The sequence below is a fragment of the Vipera berus genome, assembly GCF_964194415.1.
Source record: "Vipera berus genome assembly, chromosome: 3".
In the NCBI taxonomy this organism is placed as follows: domain Eukaryota; kingdom Metazoa; phylum Chordata; class Lepidosauria; order Squamata; family Viperidae; genus Vipera; species Vipera berus.
In genome coordinates this window covers 218,259,967-218,275,127 of record NC_138204.1, presented here as the reverse complement: position 1 = coordinate 218,275,127, position 15,161 = coordinate 218,259,967, and the positions used below count along the sequence as shown (strand labels likewise).

At 63.3% G+C, this 15,161-nt stretch overlaps 1 protein-coding gene across 3 annotated transcripts in view; it reads right to left on the bottom strand.

The window, feature by feature from the left end:
- The window catches only part of SCRIB (scribble planar cell polarity protein), a 57,168-nt gene that overhangs the window by 1,179 nt on the left and 40,828 nt on the right, over positions 1-15,161 (bottom strand). Inside the window, exons 16-39 of one of the 3 annotated variants that reach the window (XM_081325018.1) lie at positions 14,802-14,864; positions 13,839-13,928; positions 13,664-13,741; positions 13,027-13,341; positions 12,757-12,837; positions 12,105-12,362; positions 11,858-11,968; positions 11,472-11,648; positions 11,252-11,368; positions 10,790-10,978; positions 10,541-10,660; positions 10,338-10,430; positions 9,625-9,681; positions 5,503-5,559; positions 5,045-5,170; positions 4,748-4,858; positions 4,598-4,648; positions 4,348-4,513; positions 3,745-3,925; positions 3,097-3,285; positions 2,866-3,005; positions 2,724-2,761; positions 2,227-2,301; positions 337-391 (exon numbers count right to left, since the gene is read on the bottom strand). In XM_081325018.1, the coding sequence (XP_081181144.1) occupies positions 337-391; positions 2,227-2,301; positions 2,724-2,761; positions 2,866-3,005; positions 3,097-3,285; positions 3,745-3,925; positions 4,348-4,513; positions 4,598-4,648; positions 4,748-4,858; positions 5,045-5,170; positions 5,503-5,559; positions 9,625-9,681; positions 10,338-10,430; positions 10,541-10,660; positions 10,790-10,978; positions 11,252-11,368; positions 11,472-11,648; positions 11,858-11,968; positions 12,105-12,362; positions 12,757-12,837; positions 13,027-13,341; positions 13,664-13,741; positions 13,839-13,928; positions 14,802-14,864 (2,938 nt within the window). Of the gene's footprint in view, positions 1-336; positions 392-2,226; positions 2,302-2,723; positions 2,762-2,865; positions 3,006-3,096; positions 3,286-3,744; positions 3,929-4,347; positions 4,514-4,597; positions 4,649-4,747; positions 4,859-5,044; positions 5,171-5,502; positions 5,560-9,624; positions 9,682-10,337; positions 10,431-10,540; positions 10,661-10,789; positions 10,979-11,251; positions 11,369-11,471; positions 11,649-11,857; positions 11,969-12,104; positions 12,363-12,756; positions 12,838-13,026; positions 13,342-13,663; positions 13,742-13,838; positions 13,929-14,801; positions 14,865-15,161 lie in introns of all 3 variants that reach the window. The other 2 variants (XM_081325019.1, XM_081325020.1) reach the window with 2 other exon arrangements.

Here is a 15,161-nt window from a genome sequence, read left to right as displayed (position 1 = left end):
TCCTCGCTCCACAGGCGGAGCGCAAAAGGCAGAAGGGCCCTGCAGGAGCCCCCCCCTTTGCCGGGACCAGGACCCGCAGGCTGAGGGGGAGAGCCGAGGGAGGGGCTGAGCCGCCAGTCCTGAGAGCGGGAAGCAGCCTTCCCTCACGGACATCCCTTGCTCTCTCCAGGCAAGGCCAGGTCCTGGGGCTGAGCATGGTCTGGGGGTGGTGTGTGTGTGTGTGTGTGTGTGTGTGTGTTCCTACCCTCTCGCGCAACGGCCCAGCCACGCATTCCCCCTTCTTGCTCTGGGAGACAAAGCGGTCCTGGGCCGCGGAGAGGCCGGCCATCCACCCACCTGAGCTGCTGCCGATGCTGCCAAGGTGCTTGCAGGACTCTCGCCCATCTGGAGTCTGCAAGAACAGAGGAGGATTAGGGCCCCCCCTGCCTCCCCCTTGCTGGGGGCAGCCAGAGAAGGGGGACACTCAAGGAGGAAAGAGCAGGAATCAGAGGAAGGCACGTGCTGGCCACAGGGATGGGGGGGGCCTCTTTTAAAGAGGCTGCTGGAGCCTCAGGTTGGGGTCTCGCACCTGAGGGCTGAGAAGCACTGACCCCCCCCCCCGCCGCCTGCCATCATGGGGCTCGGCTGAGCGGCACGGAGGAGAGAAAGGGTGGAGAGAGAGAGAGGAAAAAGAACGGAAAGGGCCAAGAGGAGGAAAGGAAACGGAGCTCCTTCCACGCTCTCAGGAAGCAGCCGTGGCCCCCAGCCGTCCTCCTCCTCCTCCTCCTGAGGAGCCTAACTCAGCCCACTCACAACTTGGGGCACTTCCTCCCATTGGGGCCGGCGTGCCATCCAGCCCCCCACTTGACAGGGGCCGGCGTTGTTGGAGCTCCGTTCAGCATCTGTTGGGGGGGGGTCAGAGCGGGGCCCGCCTAGTGCAATGGGTAAGGAGCAGCCAGGAGTGTGTCTGTCTGTCTCTCTCTCGCCCGGGCTGCCTGGACAGCAACAACCCCACTGCCCCCCCATTGGCCCCATACATACAGAGGGCTCTCCTCTCTCTCCTCTCCCGTTATTAGCTGGCCTGGCTGAATCTGGCCGGTCAGCAGGCGGGGTGGAAAGTTGGGTCCAGCCCAGAGGATTCCAGCAGGAGCAGCTCGGCCTCCCCCGTTTCCCCCCCCCCCCCGAGGAGCTGACTTTGCTGGAGGGCCAGTAAGCCCCAGTCTAGAGCCCACCTACTTGCACCCTGGGGGGGCTCACCTGACTGGCAGGGGAGATCTTCCCCATCAAAGCCAAAAGAATACAATAAATGCCCAGAGACAGTTACTTGATTCAGGGATGGGGAGGGGAATCATAGAGAGAAGAGCCTCTTGGGGGGGGGGAGTGAGGCTGGACTGGTCCTTTTTAGCCCCTTCATAAATGGTCTGGACTGAAGGGGGGGCCAAAGAGCTGGCTAAGCCTGCAGACCCCCTCGACCATTCGGGCCCCCAAAAACTCAGCGGTGAGTCCAGAAGGGGTCCGGCCTGCAGGTGAAACCCAAAGTGCCGGGGAGGAGCGCCAGGCAAACGGCTGTCAAGCCAGAGAAGCGCCACACACACACGGAGCAGCACACACGGAGCAGCAGTTCACCAGGCGAAGGAAAGGGGAAGTTGGCTTGGCCAAGGGGCAAGAGGCTTAACGGAGCTCACGGTCTGTGCAGGGTCCCCGAGGGAAGAAGGGGGCCTTGTTGGACTATCCCCACCGCCCCTGAGGGCGCTGTGCCCAGGGTGCCTGTCCAGCCCCGTTCACCCCCTTAGGAAGAGGCAGGGAGGTGGGAGAAACGCAGGGGAGGGGGTGCAACCAAGCTCCTCCCTGGGAGAAAAGGCGGGGAGCTTTGGGGTCAGAGGAAAGAAACCTCTTGGAGAGCAGGGGGAGGAAATGGTCGGCCGAGAGGGGTCAAGGCCCACCTGGCCTGGAGAGAGCGGGCAGCAGCAGCCCCAGGGCGATGGGCAGACCAAAGCGCCTCCTTGACCCCTGGGGTCCTTTGCCACAGGGCGAGGTGGCGGCCGCTTAATAAACGTGCAGAGGCCAAAGGGCCCCTTGTGGGCTCCGAGCTAAATTGGGGGGGCCCTAAGCCTCCAGCTGCAGAGAGGGAGCACCTCCTGCTGCCAAGCACCCCAGAGGCCCCAGGTGGGTGGCCTGAGAAGCCAAGAAGGGCTTCGGCCGCCCCCCCTTGGCAGGGGGGGAGCTTCCTGACCATGCAAATTGTACCTGGATGTCATATACGGGTTTGGAAGAAGGAATGGCCGCAAATTCCCTGTAGAGGAACTTCTTTTCAGGCAGAGACTGGAAGGGCCAGTGGGGAGGGGCGGGGGGGAGGGAAGCAGAGAGAGAGAGAGAAAGAGAGAGAGAGAGAGAGAAAACAAGAGTGACCAGTGCCCGGGAAGGCAGGCAACGCCTCTGCCCAAGGAACCCTCACTTGCTCCAGGGGGAGGGGAGTGGGGCTGGGCCTGGGCCCTTGGGAACCCCCCCCCAGACCGCCTTTCTCCTGTTCTGGGTGCCCTCCTGGCAGAGGGTGAAGGAAACCGCCGCTGCCACCCGGCTGCAGGACAGATTTCCTGGGCTGGGGGGGGCAGCAGGACGGGCAACAGCGCAGGAAAGCGAAAGGCCAGGAGTCCTTTCTAGACGGGGCCCCCAGAATGCCCGTGCCACGCAGTGCCTGGCACCCCTCCCAGGAGCAGCCCCTCTGCTGCGCAGGCGTCTCCTACCAGCCGGCCTGGCGAAACTGCGACCCGGGAGGCGCCGTCTGCAAAAGAGGGTCGGGCAGAGGAGCTTCAGACACCATTGTCACAGCCCCCTCCCTCCCTCCCCCCCCCGCAGTGCCAACATCCAGCAAGGGAGAAGACGCACCCTCCAAGGGCGTGGGGGAGGGCGTGGGGGCCGGGGAGGGCGACTCTGCCAGCTGCTCCAGCGTGCCCCGCCTCTTGTTCTCCCTGGACCTGGCAATCACCATCTGGGCCTTGAGCGCATCCTGCTCCAGCGACTTCATCCTGCCGCAGGGGAAAAGAGCCGTTGGGGGCCCTGTGGGTCCTGCCCAGGAAGCACCCCCCCGCCCTCCAGCCGCTCCCCCAGGACACCTACCGTGCTGCTCGCCACATGGCCCGCTTCTCTGCTTCCAGGGCTCGGCGCTCTGCCGGGGAGAGCTCCTTCTCCGGGGCGGCCAGCAGCTCCGGGCTCTGCACCCGCAGGCGCTCCTGTTGCCGCCGTTCCGCTTTGGCTGTCCGGACCGGCACCCCCGGCTCCCCCGCTCTGGCGCAGACGGGGCTCATCCTGTCAGAGGGAGGCCAAGGCTGAGCCCGCGAACCTCCTCCCACCCTCCCGCCTGCTTGCCCAACTGGAGGAGGTGGGGGTCGTGCTCTCCTCAACGGAGCCTCCTCCTCCTCCTCCTCGGGGGCTGCTGGGTGTGTTGGGGTCCAGGATCCTGTAAGGCGCAAAGGAGGGCTGGCCAGAAAGAGGCAGGGAAGGGGGACGGATCCCGGGAGCCAGACTGGGCCGGGCACACCGCTCGGGGCTGGTGCGGCGGCTCTCCCCGCCACGGATGCGGCAGCCACCTTGCCAGAGCAGTCTGGAAGAAGAGTGGCGCCCCTCGCACTCGGCCCCGGAGGGAAAGGGGGAGGGCCGCCTCTGCGAGAGAGGCCCGGCCCTGCTGTGGGGCCTCCTCCAGGCCAGACCCACCATGTAGGGCTGGCACCTCACGCTTCGGAGGCAACGGCTGGGAAGGGAGCTCACCAAGCGGTCGGGGAGAGATTGTTCCCGTTCTGCTTCTCGACTCTGTACTCGACGCCTTCGATGAAGATGCTGGAGGGGCCCCCCATGCCTGGGGGGGGCTGGCCTTGTGCCACCTCCTCCCCTTCGTCTTCCTCCTCCTCCTCCTCTAGCAGCTGGGCTCGCTTCTGTTGGAGTTTCCGAGCTGCTGAGAAAGAGCTGGGTTGGGTTTTTTTGTCAAAACAGGGACACCCCCCCCCCGTCACAGCCTCCTCCTTGGAATAGGAGGTCCCCTGAATTTCACCCAACAAGCAGCTGGACCGAGGCTGCCGCATGTGCAGAAAGGGATTTGAGAGAGCAGCCAAATGCACACACTACACAATTGCAACGGAGAAGCAGCCCAGATGAAATGGGAGCCGCTCCCAAAAGGCCAGCTGCAGATGCCAGGCCCAAGCCCTGAGCCCAGCCCCCCCCCCGCCCCACTGCTGGTCCAGTGAGGTCAGCACCCGAGACCTGCTTTCCCCAGGGACTCCGGGGTGCGCAGCCCCTCAGCCCCAACGAGTGGGCAAGGGGGGCGGCCACAAGGACTCCGCCCTGCCCCCCCTCCCTCCCCCCCGCAGGCCCCACCTTCTTCCTCCTTCATTTTCTTCAGGTCTTCCTCCCCCACCAGGGATACTCTCTTCAGGGGCTTCTCGGCAGGCGGTGGCTGCTGCTTCAGCTCCAGCTCAAAGTACTTTTGCCTCTCGCGGAAGGTCCGCTGCTCCGGGCTGTGCGGACCACCCGGCCACGGGGTCTGTGGGGCGGGGGCACGTGTGGGGTCAGCTGGGCTCAGGCGCCCTGCCCTGACGCCTCTCCCACTGCCTGTGCGCCTTCTTACCTCGGAAGGGACGGGCAACGCCTGCTCAAGGCTCCTCTGTCCCGGCAGCTCCTGTGGAGGGGGGGGGGAGGAAAGGGGCAAGACACGGGGTGAGCGGGGCCCAGGCCAGGGCCACAGACCCCCACCCCGCCCAGGCCCAGCCCACCTCACCTCCAGCTCCAAGGGCAGCTGCAACCCCGGGACGGCGGCCAAGGCCCTGTAGGCCTGCTTGGCATTGACAGGGAGCTCCTCCCTCGGCGAGAGGGGTCTGCACTGCCGAGGCTGTGGGGAGAGGCAACTGGCTGGCCGTGGGGGGCACCAAGGCCCGGGGAGCCCCCGCCAGAGACTGCCCGGGCTCTGCTGGGACTCCCGCAGGGCCTGCGCCCTGCCTCTTCCAGTGGACAGGGGCCAGCAAGGGGGGGGGGACGGTGGGTAGGGCAAGGAGGGGGGCGTCTCCCGGGGACTCACCAGACCGTTGGGGCTAGAGGTCGGCTCAGGCTGCTGGAAAGGGCTGGGACTGTCTTGGCCCTCCGTGGGGCTCAGGCCTGAGGTCAGGCGCAGGCGAGAGACTGGCTGAATTCTCCCGGGCTTGGTCTGCATGCACGCCAGAGAGGGCAGTGGGTCAGAAGGCAGCCTGGCCTGTGCCCAGCCGAGAGCGGCAGCTAAGGCCAAGCGGAGGCGGAGGGTGCACCACACGAGAGCAGGAAAGGGACGGGCCTCCGTCCACCAGCCCTTCCGGCCTCCAGATCTCAAAACTCACCCCCAGACTGGCTGTTCTGTCTGGGAGCCCCCCACCACCAATGTTGCACATCGACCACATGAAGTCGTAAAGGAAGGGGGGGTTGCCCCCCCAAGCAGGAGAGAGACAGAGAGAGAGAGAGAGAGAGAGAGAGAGAGAGAGAGACAGAGAGAGAGCGCCCCCCTACCTGCTGGCTGCTGGGAGGCTCTCGTCGGCCGGACTCGGCTTCCCCCACTGCCAGACCCTGCAAGAGAGGAAGGAGGCGGCCATGAGGGCACCCCCTTGGAGAGACCTCACGGTGGGCACAGCTCCCCGAACCATTTGCCGAGGCTAGTCCCGGCTGCACGTTCTCCATGCCCTTCTCACTACGCAAAGCAACTTTCAGATCCCATCAGGTAGGGAGAAGAGCGTGCTCTGAATCTCCTCAGCTAAGGGATGCCGGTTGGCGGGCCTAGAGGGCGGGCCTTTTCTGCCACAGAAAACAGTCCTCGCCCCGCTTTGCTGGTTTTTTGTACATCCTTAAAGGCCTGAGTGTGTGCAGGGACCGTTTTCTTGCTTAATTTAGCAATTACAATGGGTGATTTATTCTCAGCTGCTATTGTCATGCCCCTGTCATGGACCGATCATCACCTCCTGCGGTTGGTCTTCCGTTTTGCCACTCCCCATCGTCAGGTTGTGGAACCGAGATGGTTCCGCCCTAGGCGCTTAATGGACCCTGAGCGGTTCCAGGCGGCGCTTGGGTCCCCACCTGCCTCCTTTGCTCACAGCTCGGCCGATGCCCTGGTGGAAGCCTGGGAAAAGGCACTCGACCGAGTTGTACCCATGCGGCCCTTGACCCGGTGCAGATCCCAATGGGCTCCATGGTTTTCCATGGAGCTCCGGGAGATGAAGCGTCGGAGACGGGGCCTAGAGAGCTGTTGGAGATCCAGCCGATCTGAATCCGACCGGTTGCGACTAAGGTCTTTTACGAGATCTTATCTCGCGGCGATGAGGATGGCAAGGTCTAATCACTTTGCCGCCCTCATCGTGTCCGCAGATAATCGCCCGGCCGCCCTCTTTAGGGTGACCCGCTCCCTCCTTAATCAGGAGGTGAGGGAGGAGCCCTTGCAGGGTCGTGCCGAGGAGTTTAGTCAACATGTCGGACAAAATCGCTCGGATTCAGACCGGTTTGGACTCCGACTGGGCAGAGTCTGACGATGAGGACGAGGGCAGTCTTGTCGATATTATCTGGGAGGAGTTTGATCCTGTGACTCCTGAAGATGTGGACAGGATCATGGGGAAGCTGAGTTCCACCACGAGTTTGTTGGACCCGTGCCCCTCCTGGCTGGTTTATGCAGCCCGGGATGGGACACAAGGCTGGCTCCAGGCAGTGATAACTGCTTCTTTGAGTGAGGGTAATTTTCCTGCCGCCTTGAAGGAGGCAGTGGTGAGACCCCTCCTCAAGAAGCCTGCTCTGGACCCAGCTGTATTAAATAACTTTCATCCGGTCTCCAACCTTCGCTTTCTGGCGAAGGTTGTTGAGACCGTGGTGGCGCATCAGCTCCCTTTGTTCTTGGAGGAAGCTGATTATCTGGACCCGTACCAATCGGGTTTCAGGCCCGGATACAGCACGGAGACGGCATTGGTCGCGCTGGTGAATGATCTCTGGCGGGCTCGGGACAGGGGTTGTTCCTCTGTCCTAGTCGTTAGACCTCTCGGCGGCTTTTGATACCATCGACCATGGTATCTTGCTGCAGCGTCTCAGGGGCTTGGGAGTGGGAGGCACAGTTCTTCAGTGGTTCTCCTCCTACCTCCTGGGGTGTTCGCAGTCGGTGTTGGCAGGGGGGCAGAGGTCGACCTTGAGGCCTCTCATTTGTGGAGTTCCCCAGGGATCGGTCCTCTCGCCCCTCATGTTCAACATCTACATGAAGCCTCTGGGTGAGATCATTCGTGGTTTTGGAGTTGGTTATCATCAGTATGCTGATGATACCCAGCTTTTTATTTCAACCCCAAAGCACCCCAGTGATGCCCTTGACGTGATGTCCCGTTGCCTGGAGGCGGTCCGGGTCTGGATGGGGAGGAACAGGCTTCAGCTCAACCCTGACAAGACTGAGTGGCTGTGCGTGCCGGCATCTCGGGAAATGCAGATTATTCCATCTCTTACTATGGGGGGTGAGTTATTACCCCCTGTAGATTGGGCTCGCAACTTGGGGGTCCTCCTAGATTCACAGATCATATAGGAGCTGTGACTAGGGGGGCCTTCGCCCAGGTTTGCCTGGTGTGCCAGTTGCGGCCCTATCTAGACCGGGATGCCTTGCGTACAGTCACTCATGCGCTCGTGACCTCTCGGTTGGACTACTGCAACGCTCTCTACATGGGGCTGCCCTTGAGGACCACTCGGAGGCTTCAACTGGTGCAGAATGCAACCGCGCGAGTGGTGTTGGGGGTCTCCCGATACTCCCATGTTACACCTCTGCTCCGCGAGCTGCATTGGCTGCCAGTTGCCCTCCGGGTGAGATTCAAGGTGCTGGTAATGACCTACAAAGCCCTACATGGCATGGGTCCGGATTACCTACGGCAACACCTGCTGCCGGCGTCAACTTCCCTCCGTCCAGTGCGCTCGCACAGAGTGGGCCTCCTCAGGGTGCCTCCGATCAGAGAATGTCGATTGGTGGCCCCCAGGGGGAAGGCGTTCTCTGTGGGCGCGCCAGACCTATGGAACCGCTTGCCGGTTGAGCTCCGGATGGCCCCCGAACTTCGCTCCTTCCGACACGATCTAAAACCTATCTATTTGAACAATCCGGCCTGATCTGATGGGTTTGGGGTTTGGATTTGGTTTTAACATAGTTTTAATTATTGTATTATATTGGGCATAATTATTTAATCTTTTTAACTTTTGTATTTATATTTCGATATTTATTGCCCTGTACACCGCCCTGAGTCCTTCGGGAGAAGGGCGGTATAAAAATTTAATAAATAAATAAATAAAATAAATATATTTTAATTTCTGTACTGCTGAAATTGATTTATTTTTAAAAATTTATTCACTGCCTAAAGTTATTTGGAGAGATAGACAAGTCATACAAATTGAACAAACAAGCATAAGTAAGTAAACTTAATTTGGTGGACATGTGGCAACCATTAGCCTGCCCGTCCTGTCCTGTCTAGTCCAGAGGACACTGGCTCAAGACCTCCAGGTTGGTGCTGAACTTAGTCGATGAACGTAATATTGGCTCACGGTGCCCTTGAGGAGGCTACTGATCGGAGCAAAAGGAACATCCCCGTTGAGCCAGATCCGCCCAGGGTTCTCACTCGGGGCACCGAGGGCCAGCGCCAAGCGGTGCCCCCTTTGGGCCCTAGAGACAGGGGAAGGTGGCAGGAGCCACGGGGCCCAGCCCTAAGACCAGCACCCTGCAGGGAAGGCTTTCCGCCCCAGGCGCTATGGGAATGGGCCCCGGAGAAGCGGGATAGGAAGAGAGCTGCTGGGAGGAGATGCCTGAGGCAGCCAAGGAAGGGATCGTCAAACAAGCCGACCGGGAAACTCCAGCACAAACCAGCTTATTTCAGACCCAGGATGGAAAGACAACTGGGAAAGATGGAAGGAGAGGAGGAGGGGATGACCAGCAGAACGCTGGATGGAAGAGCTGAAATATCCAGACCGGGGGGGGGGGATAGCACTCCCCTCTGCCTGAACTCATTTTAATAAGAGTTCCTACGGTTGTTCGGCTCTTTTTCAGTCGTCTGAAGTGCTACCCACATGGGTTTCCATGTGGCTTGGTTCATAACTGCTTTTTGTGAAGTCCTTACTTAGCAAAAACTAAAATCAGTACCATACAAAGTTAAACACACACAGACACACACACTCGATCCTCAGAAAAACACTGCAAATCGGCAGATTAAGTTGAAGCTTAAGACCACACGGAAGGTAGCCCCCCCTTGTGGAAAATGGCTAAGAACACCCCCCCTTTTGAGGGGAACCTCTGTGGCAAGTCCAGCCTTGGCTCCCCCTTCTCCCCACATGCGCCCAGGAAGGGCTCCGTCTCCTGAGCTAGAAGCAGCAGGCAAGAAAGGCTACTCAGCCAGGCAGGACCACGCCACGCCACGCCACGCCACGCCACGCCAGCTGCTCAGCCACACGGCCGCCTGCCTTGGTGTAGAGGCTGGTCTTCAGCAGTCCCGCCTGGCCGTAGCCAAGGGGTGGACCCCCCAGGCACGCAGGGCCCTGCCGACTGGCCAACACAAAAGGGTTGGCGCTGAAAGGGATGGCCTCTGAAAGCACCACCTGGGCGCTGCTCGCCTGCCCCATTTCTGAGGAGGAAGCATGACCCACGGGGACGTCCAGCAGGGGAAGAAGCCGCCTGTCCTTTTCCATCTCACCAAGCAGAAACTGGCAAGGGGAGAAGGTGGGTGGGTGGGTGGGAGAAATGCCCAAGATGGCTCTTCTGCTTCCAGCTCCGAGAAAGCCCCTGGTGAGGGAGAGGGCTGGGCACAGGGCCGGAGCCGAGGCCGCCTTGCGTGTGACCCAGGGCGAGGGGAAGGCCTGCCAACACCGGGGCCCTCCTGATTCCAGGACCCCCTGAGGAAGGAAGGCCCGCAGAAAGCACCTCCCACCCCCACCCACCCCGGGCCTTCCAGAAGAGGCAGAAGGGGCTGGGGGAGGGCCCAACTCTGCGTCCACTACGGCCCTGGCCCTGCTTCTGCCAAAGGGCTCAGCCTCCCCCTCCCCACAGCCAGCCTTCTCCCCCAGGCCCCTGGGAAAGCCCCCCCTTCGCCCCCCCACCTGCTTTCCTAGGGAGGCCTATCCTGGTGGTGGAAAGACTCTCCCTCTGGTTGGAAGTGGGCTCTAGGGCTGCCCCCTTCTGCTGGCCAGAGACAATGACCCCCGGGACCCCCCGTGGAAGGAACTGCCCCTGGGGCTGGCACCCCCTCCCACCCCAAAGGGCAGAGGCAAAGCCACAGGAGTGGGGGAGCCTGGCACCATCCACACCGAGCCAGGGCAGGCTTCCCCCCCCACACACCCAAAGGAGCCCGCCTGTCACTCACGCCGAGGGGGCCTTTCTGGAGACGGCTGCTGCTGCTGGGCAGGGCTGCCAGGGTGCGGTAATCCAGCTGCAGGGCCTCTGCGCCGCCCCTGTCCTGGGGAAGGAAGCGGGAAGGGTCAGGGTTGGCTCTGGCCTCGCAGGGCACAGTCACAGTGAGCAGTTCCCCCCCTCCCCGGAGGATCCTCCTCCTCCTCTTCCTCTCACCTTCTGAAGGAGGTCCGCCTCTTCTGGGCTGAGGTCCCGGTCAACGGACGAGATGCTCTCCAAGCTGTTCTTGCGCCCAATGCCGGCCGCAAAAGGGTTGGCGATGACTCCGGGAGACATCTGGGGGGGAGGACGGAGAGGCGTCTTCAGCCCGGGATGGGCCAGAGGGTGCCTGGCTGGGCCTTCCCTGGGAAGGGGCTGACGGACGGGCGAGCAGGAGGGCAGGGCACCAACCAACCAGTCACCAACCTCAAGGGCAGCCACGGCCTTGGGGTCAAAGCCCTCGCAAACGAGTACCAGCAGCCGGTCCCCCACGGCCCGCAGGACCTGGACCGCCTCCGCGTGGGTCATGCCCAGCAGGCTCTGCTGGTTGACCTCCAGGATGCGCAGCCCCGTCCTCAGCCGGCCATCGCGGGCTGCTGCCCCGGTGGAGCTGACCTGAAAGGCAGCGAAGAAGCGGGAAGGTAGCGGCACGGCTTCTCCCCCGCCCCTCCCCCAGGGGAGACCCTCAGAAGACCACCCTTGCTCCAATTGGGGTGGGGGGTGGGGAGGCTGCTGATTTGGGTCTGGGGGCGGCTCTGCCACTTTGGACGTGCTGGGTCTGCTCCGGCAAAGACAAGCTCGACGGACGCAGGGCTCTGTGATGGGAAGTGAAGAAAGGGGGGGCCCTCCGCCACCCCACTTGCCCGGCCACAGGGGCCCCCGAGGTACCTTGGAGATGAAGATCCCTTCGTCGGTGGGGTCGAAGGGGTTCCCTGCATGGCCCTTGGCGCCGCCTCGGATGCTGATGCCCAGTTTCTCTCCAGGCCGCTTTTCAATGCAGATCTCCTGCCAGCACAGAGACACCGGTGTCTGGGGGGGGCGCTCCGCGGGGCAGAGCAGGCTCTCCAGCCTGGACCGAAGGCAGGGGTGAGGTGGTGAGCGTCCCTACCTCCATTCCGGGCGGGGGAGGGTCTCGCCTGACCACCATCTGCAGCTCCGGGGTGCTGGAGAGCAGAGCGCTGACTGCCTCCTGATGGGACGCCTGGCGCAGATCGAGGCCGTTCACTGCCAGGATCCGGTCCCCCACACGCAGGCCGCTGCGGGAGGCCAGGCCACGTGGGATGACCTGCCCAAGGGGAGAAGGAAGGAGGCCAGATCTGAAGGATTGCCCCCGAGGGGGAGGGGCTCAAGCCCCTCTGCGGCCCTTTCCCCTCTCCAGGGGGCAGCGACTGCCCTGGCTGCAGGGCGCCCCCCCCACCCCCTTCCACTGGGCGCCTGAGCCAGGGCCAGGCGGGGTGTGTGTGTGTGTGTGGGGGGGGTTCTCAGCGTTTCTACCTTGGAAATGAAGACTCCTGGCTCGTGGATGCCAAAGGGGTGGCTGGAGTGATCGCTGCCTCCCACGATGCTGAGGCCAAGGGGCCCCCCAGCCTTGACCAGGCAGACCTCCTGCAAGCACAGACCGAAGGTTCCCTATGGTGGCTGGGGGCCAGCTGCAGCCGCCGGTATCCCCCAGCCCAGGTGAGAGAGGGAGCCCAGTGGCCCCCGCCAGCCCAGAGCAGCCCCAGAAACCCCCCTCACCCACCTCGGTGGGGTACTGGCTCTCTGTGTCTTCGGGCAGCTGGCTCCTGAGGGGGCACGCTGCTGCCTCTTCCAGCAGGGTCTCGCCTGGCGGGAGCAGAGGTGGTGGCGAGGGGGGCCGGGGCCCACAGGGCCCCACAGGGAGGTCCTTGTCTTGGGGGGCTGCCTCTCTTTCCACCAGCAGAGCAATGGTGGGTGGGGAGGCGGTCAGCAGCGCTACAGCCTGATCGTGCCGGGCTTCCGTCATGTCCACCCCATTGATCTACAACGGCCACAATTCAGTGTCAGTGGAGGGGGCGGGGTAAGAAAGGCTCTGGGTTCAAGAAGGGAGCCAGCCCTAGGTGCCCCCCAGGGACCTACAGGGGACCTTCTACGACATGAGCTCTCCCCTCCACCGCTATTTGGGGTGGGGGAGAGGAGGGAAGGCAACTCACACCACCTAGCAGGGAGGATGGGGAGGGGGGGCAGGGAGACAGAAGCCAGCCCTGACAGGCCGAGTGGGGGCTCCCTCCCCTCCCTCCAAGTTCCCATCACGGCTGTGGGGCAGGGGAGGCAATGGGGCCCACGCAGGGTGGGGGTGACGAGAAGCTGCTCTTTGGCTCAGCCAGAGCGTCCAGCGGGGAGCCCCCACCTCCCACCCCAGCCTTCTCTCTCACCAAGATGACCCTGTCGCCCACTTGCAGCGTCCCTTCCCGGTGGGCAGCCCCCCCATCTGCAATCCGGGAGATGAAGATGCCCTGCGAAGGAAGGGCCAGATCACTCACCATCCCAGGAGCAGCTTCTCCCCAATGAAGGGGGAGGGGAGGGGGCTCCGTCCATCCATATGGAACAGATCCCCCAAGTCAGCAGGAGCCAGGAGCAATCCTCCAGGGGAGGGGGGGGTCAAATATCACCAGCAGGAAAGGCTCCCCCTGCTCTCCTCTCACCGTGTCCCCTGGCCGGTACGGGGTGGAGCCCTTGCCCCCGGCGATGCTGAAGCCCAGGCCCCGCTCGCTCCGCACCAAGCAGGCCGAGAGCCGCTCGGTTGGGGTGGAGTCCTTGGCCCCCGTGGCCAAGTGCAGCCCTCCACGCCATTCCCGTGGGCTGTAATCATCTTCGGGCCGCAGCGGCGTCACTGTGACGGCGTTCTCGGGCTCCACCATCCGCTCCCGTAGCACGGTCATGGAGACGCTGCTGCCCGAGCCCCGGAGGGCCTCCACGGCCACGTGGTGCTCAGCACCGTGCAGAGACACCCCGTTCACCTAAGAGGGGCAGGGAGAGCTCACTGAATAAGCACCCGCAGACCCCAACGGCCCCCGAACCTCAGGCCCTAAAGGCAACGAGGCCAGGGACGAACAGCCAATGTCCACAGAGCAGAGCCAGCAGGGACCCCTGGGATGGGGTGGCCACCAGCCCCAAAGCCCTATGGCCACGGCAGATATCCTTGCCCTATTAGCTGAGGAAGCAACTGGCCAGCACTGCTGACCCCCCCCCAAGACAGAGAGCAGACGTGGGCCCTCTCCTCAAGCCAGGGCTGGTGCAACAGATACACCCCCCCCCCCGGCTGCTGCCCTGGTGACCTACCTCCAGGAGCTTGTCCCCCACGCGCACCCCGGCCTGTGCCGCCGGGCCCTCCTCCGACACACGGGAGATGAAGATGCCCTGGGGGGGAGAAGGAGGAGACGTCTGTGGGGACTGGCTCCTCCCGCCAGCAGCCACCCTGGGGCCACCCCCCTGAAAGCCTGCCCCCGACCCTCACCTCATCGTCACCCTTGTAGGGGGTGGAGCCTTTGCCCCCTGCAATGCTGATGCCAAGGCCGCCCGTCTGCCGCATGATCGTCAGAGCCAACTGGAAGCCAAGCAGAAGGAGGGGGGGAATGGGACCGATGGGTGCAAGGGAGGGCATGCCTGCCCTCCTCCTGGGTCAGCTGGAGGACACCCCCCCCGGTGCCCATCTGTTTCCTGGGGAGTCCCCGCCTGGGAAGCTGCCAGGCACAGGAGCCTTTCCCTCCTTACCCACGGCTTTGACTGGGGCAAAGGAAGGGAGGCCGGTGGCAAGACTGGCCGGGCAACAGCCTCTCGGCCTCCCTGTGGCAGGAGGCCAAGCCAGCCGGACAGACATTGGCAAGTCTTCCGCAGACCGCTCTGGGGTTGCCCCCCCAGTGGCAGCCTCCCTGATGAGCGAAACTCCCCCCGGCCACCCCCCTTTGCGGATGACGCCCAGAGCCCCCTGCCCGGTTAGCCAGCAGCTGCTCAGAGGAGCCTCCAGGGCTGGAAGGGAAGCAGAGGGACAGAGACAGGAAAGCATGGGGGGGGATCAGAGCCCCGGACCCAGGTGCTCAGGGGGAGGCAGAGAGCCCTTCTGACCCGGAACCCCCTTCCGAAAGCAGGAGACAGCCCGGGGGCGGAAGCCCAGCCACCAACGCTGCTGCAGCCGGGGCTGAAAGGCACGGAGAGCGAGCGGCAGGGGCCCCGCCCAGCAAGGGCCAGGGGAAGAGGGGCTGCCACGGACCTCTCTTAGGCATCACGAAAAGCAGCCCCCTCCTCCTCCTCCTCCCGCCAGCCAGGACAGGTCCTTTCCTCCTTGTGGGGCTCAGCGAGCCCCCTCCCCAGCTCAGGCAGAGGAGAGGAGGGGAGAGGGAGCTGCCGCCCAACAGGCTGGCCTGGGAGCCCCGGCCGGACCAGGGAAAGAGACAAACCCACCCGGGCGGGCGGTACAGACCTCTTCCTCCTCAATGCGAGCGGGCTCAATCAGCAGATTATTGGCTTGGTCAAACGACACCCCCTGTTAGGACAGCAACCGGCAGAGGCGGAGGGCAGATTAGTGGGGAAGCCCCAGGCCACCACCAGGGAGAGGCAGGCAGGCAGGCAGGCAGGCAGGCAGACCCCACCCAGCACCGAGAGACCAGCACACCAGAGAGAGAGGAGGCGGGCAGAAAGCAAGAGCAGGCAGGGTGGGGGCTCCTCCCCATTGTCCTCCCCCCCTTCGGAAAAGGCCCTTCGCTGCCCCTCTTGGCAAGGCCTCCAGGCTGGCAGAGCAAGAGAGGGCCAGGCAAAGCACTGCACCCACCGGAGCCAAGCC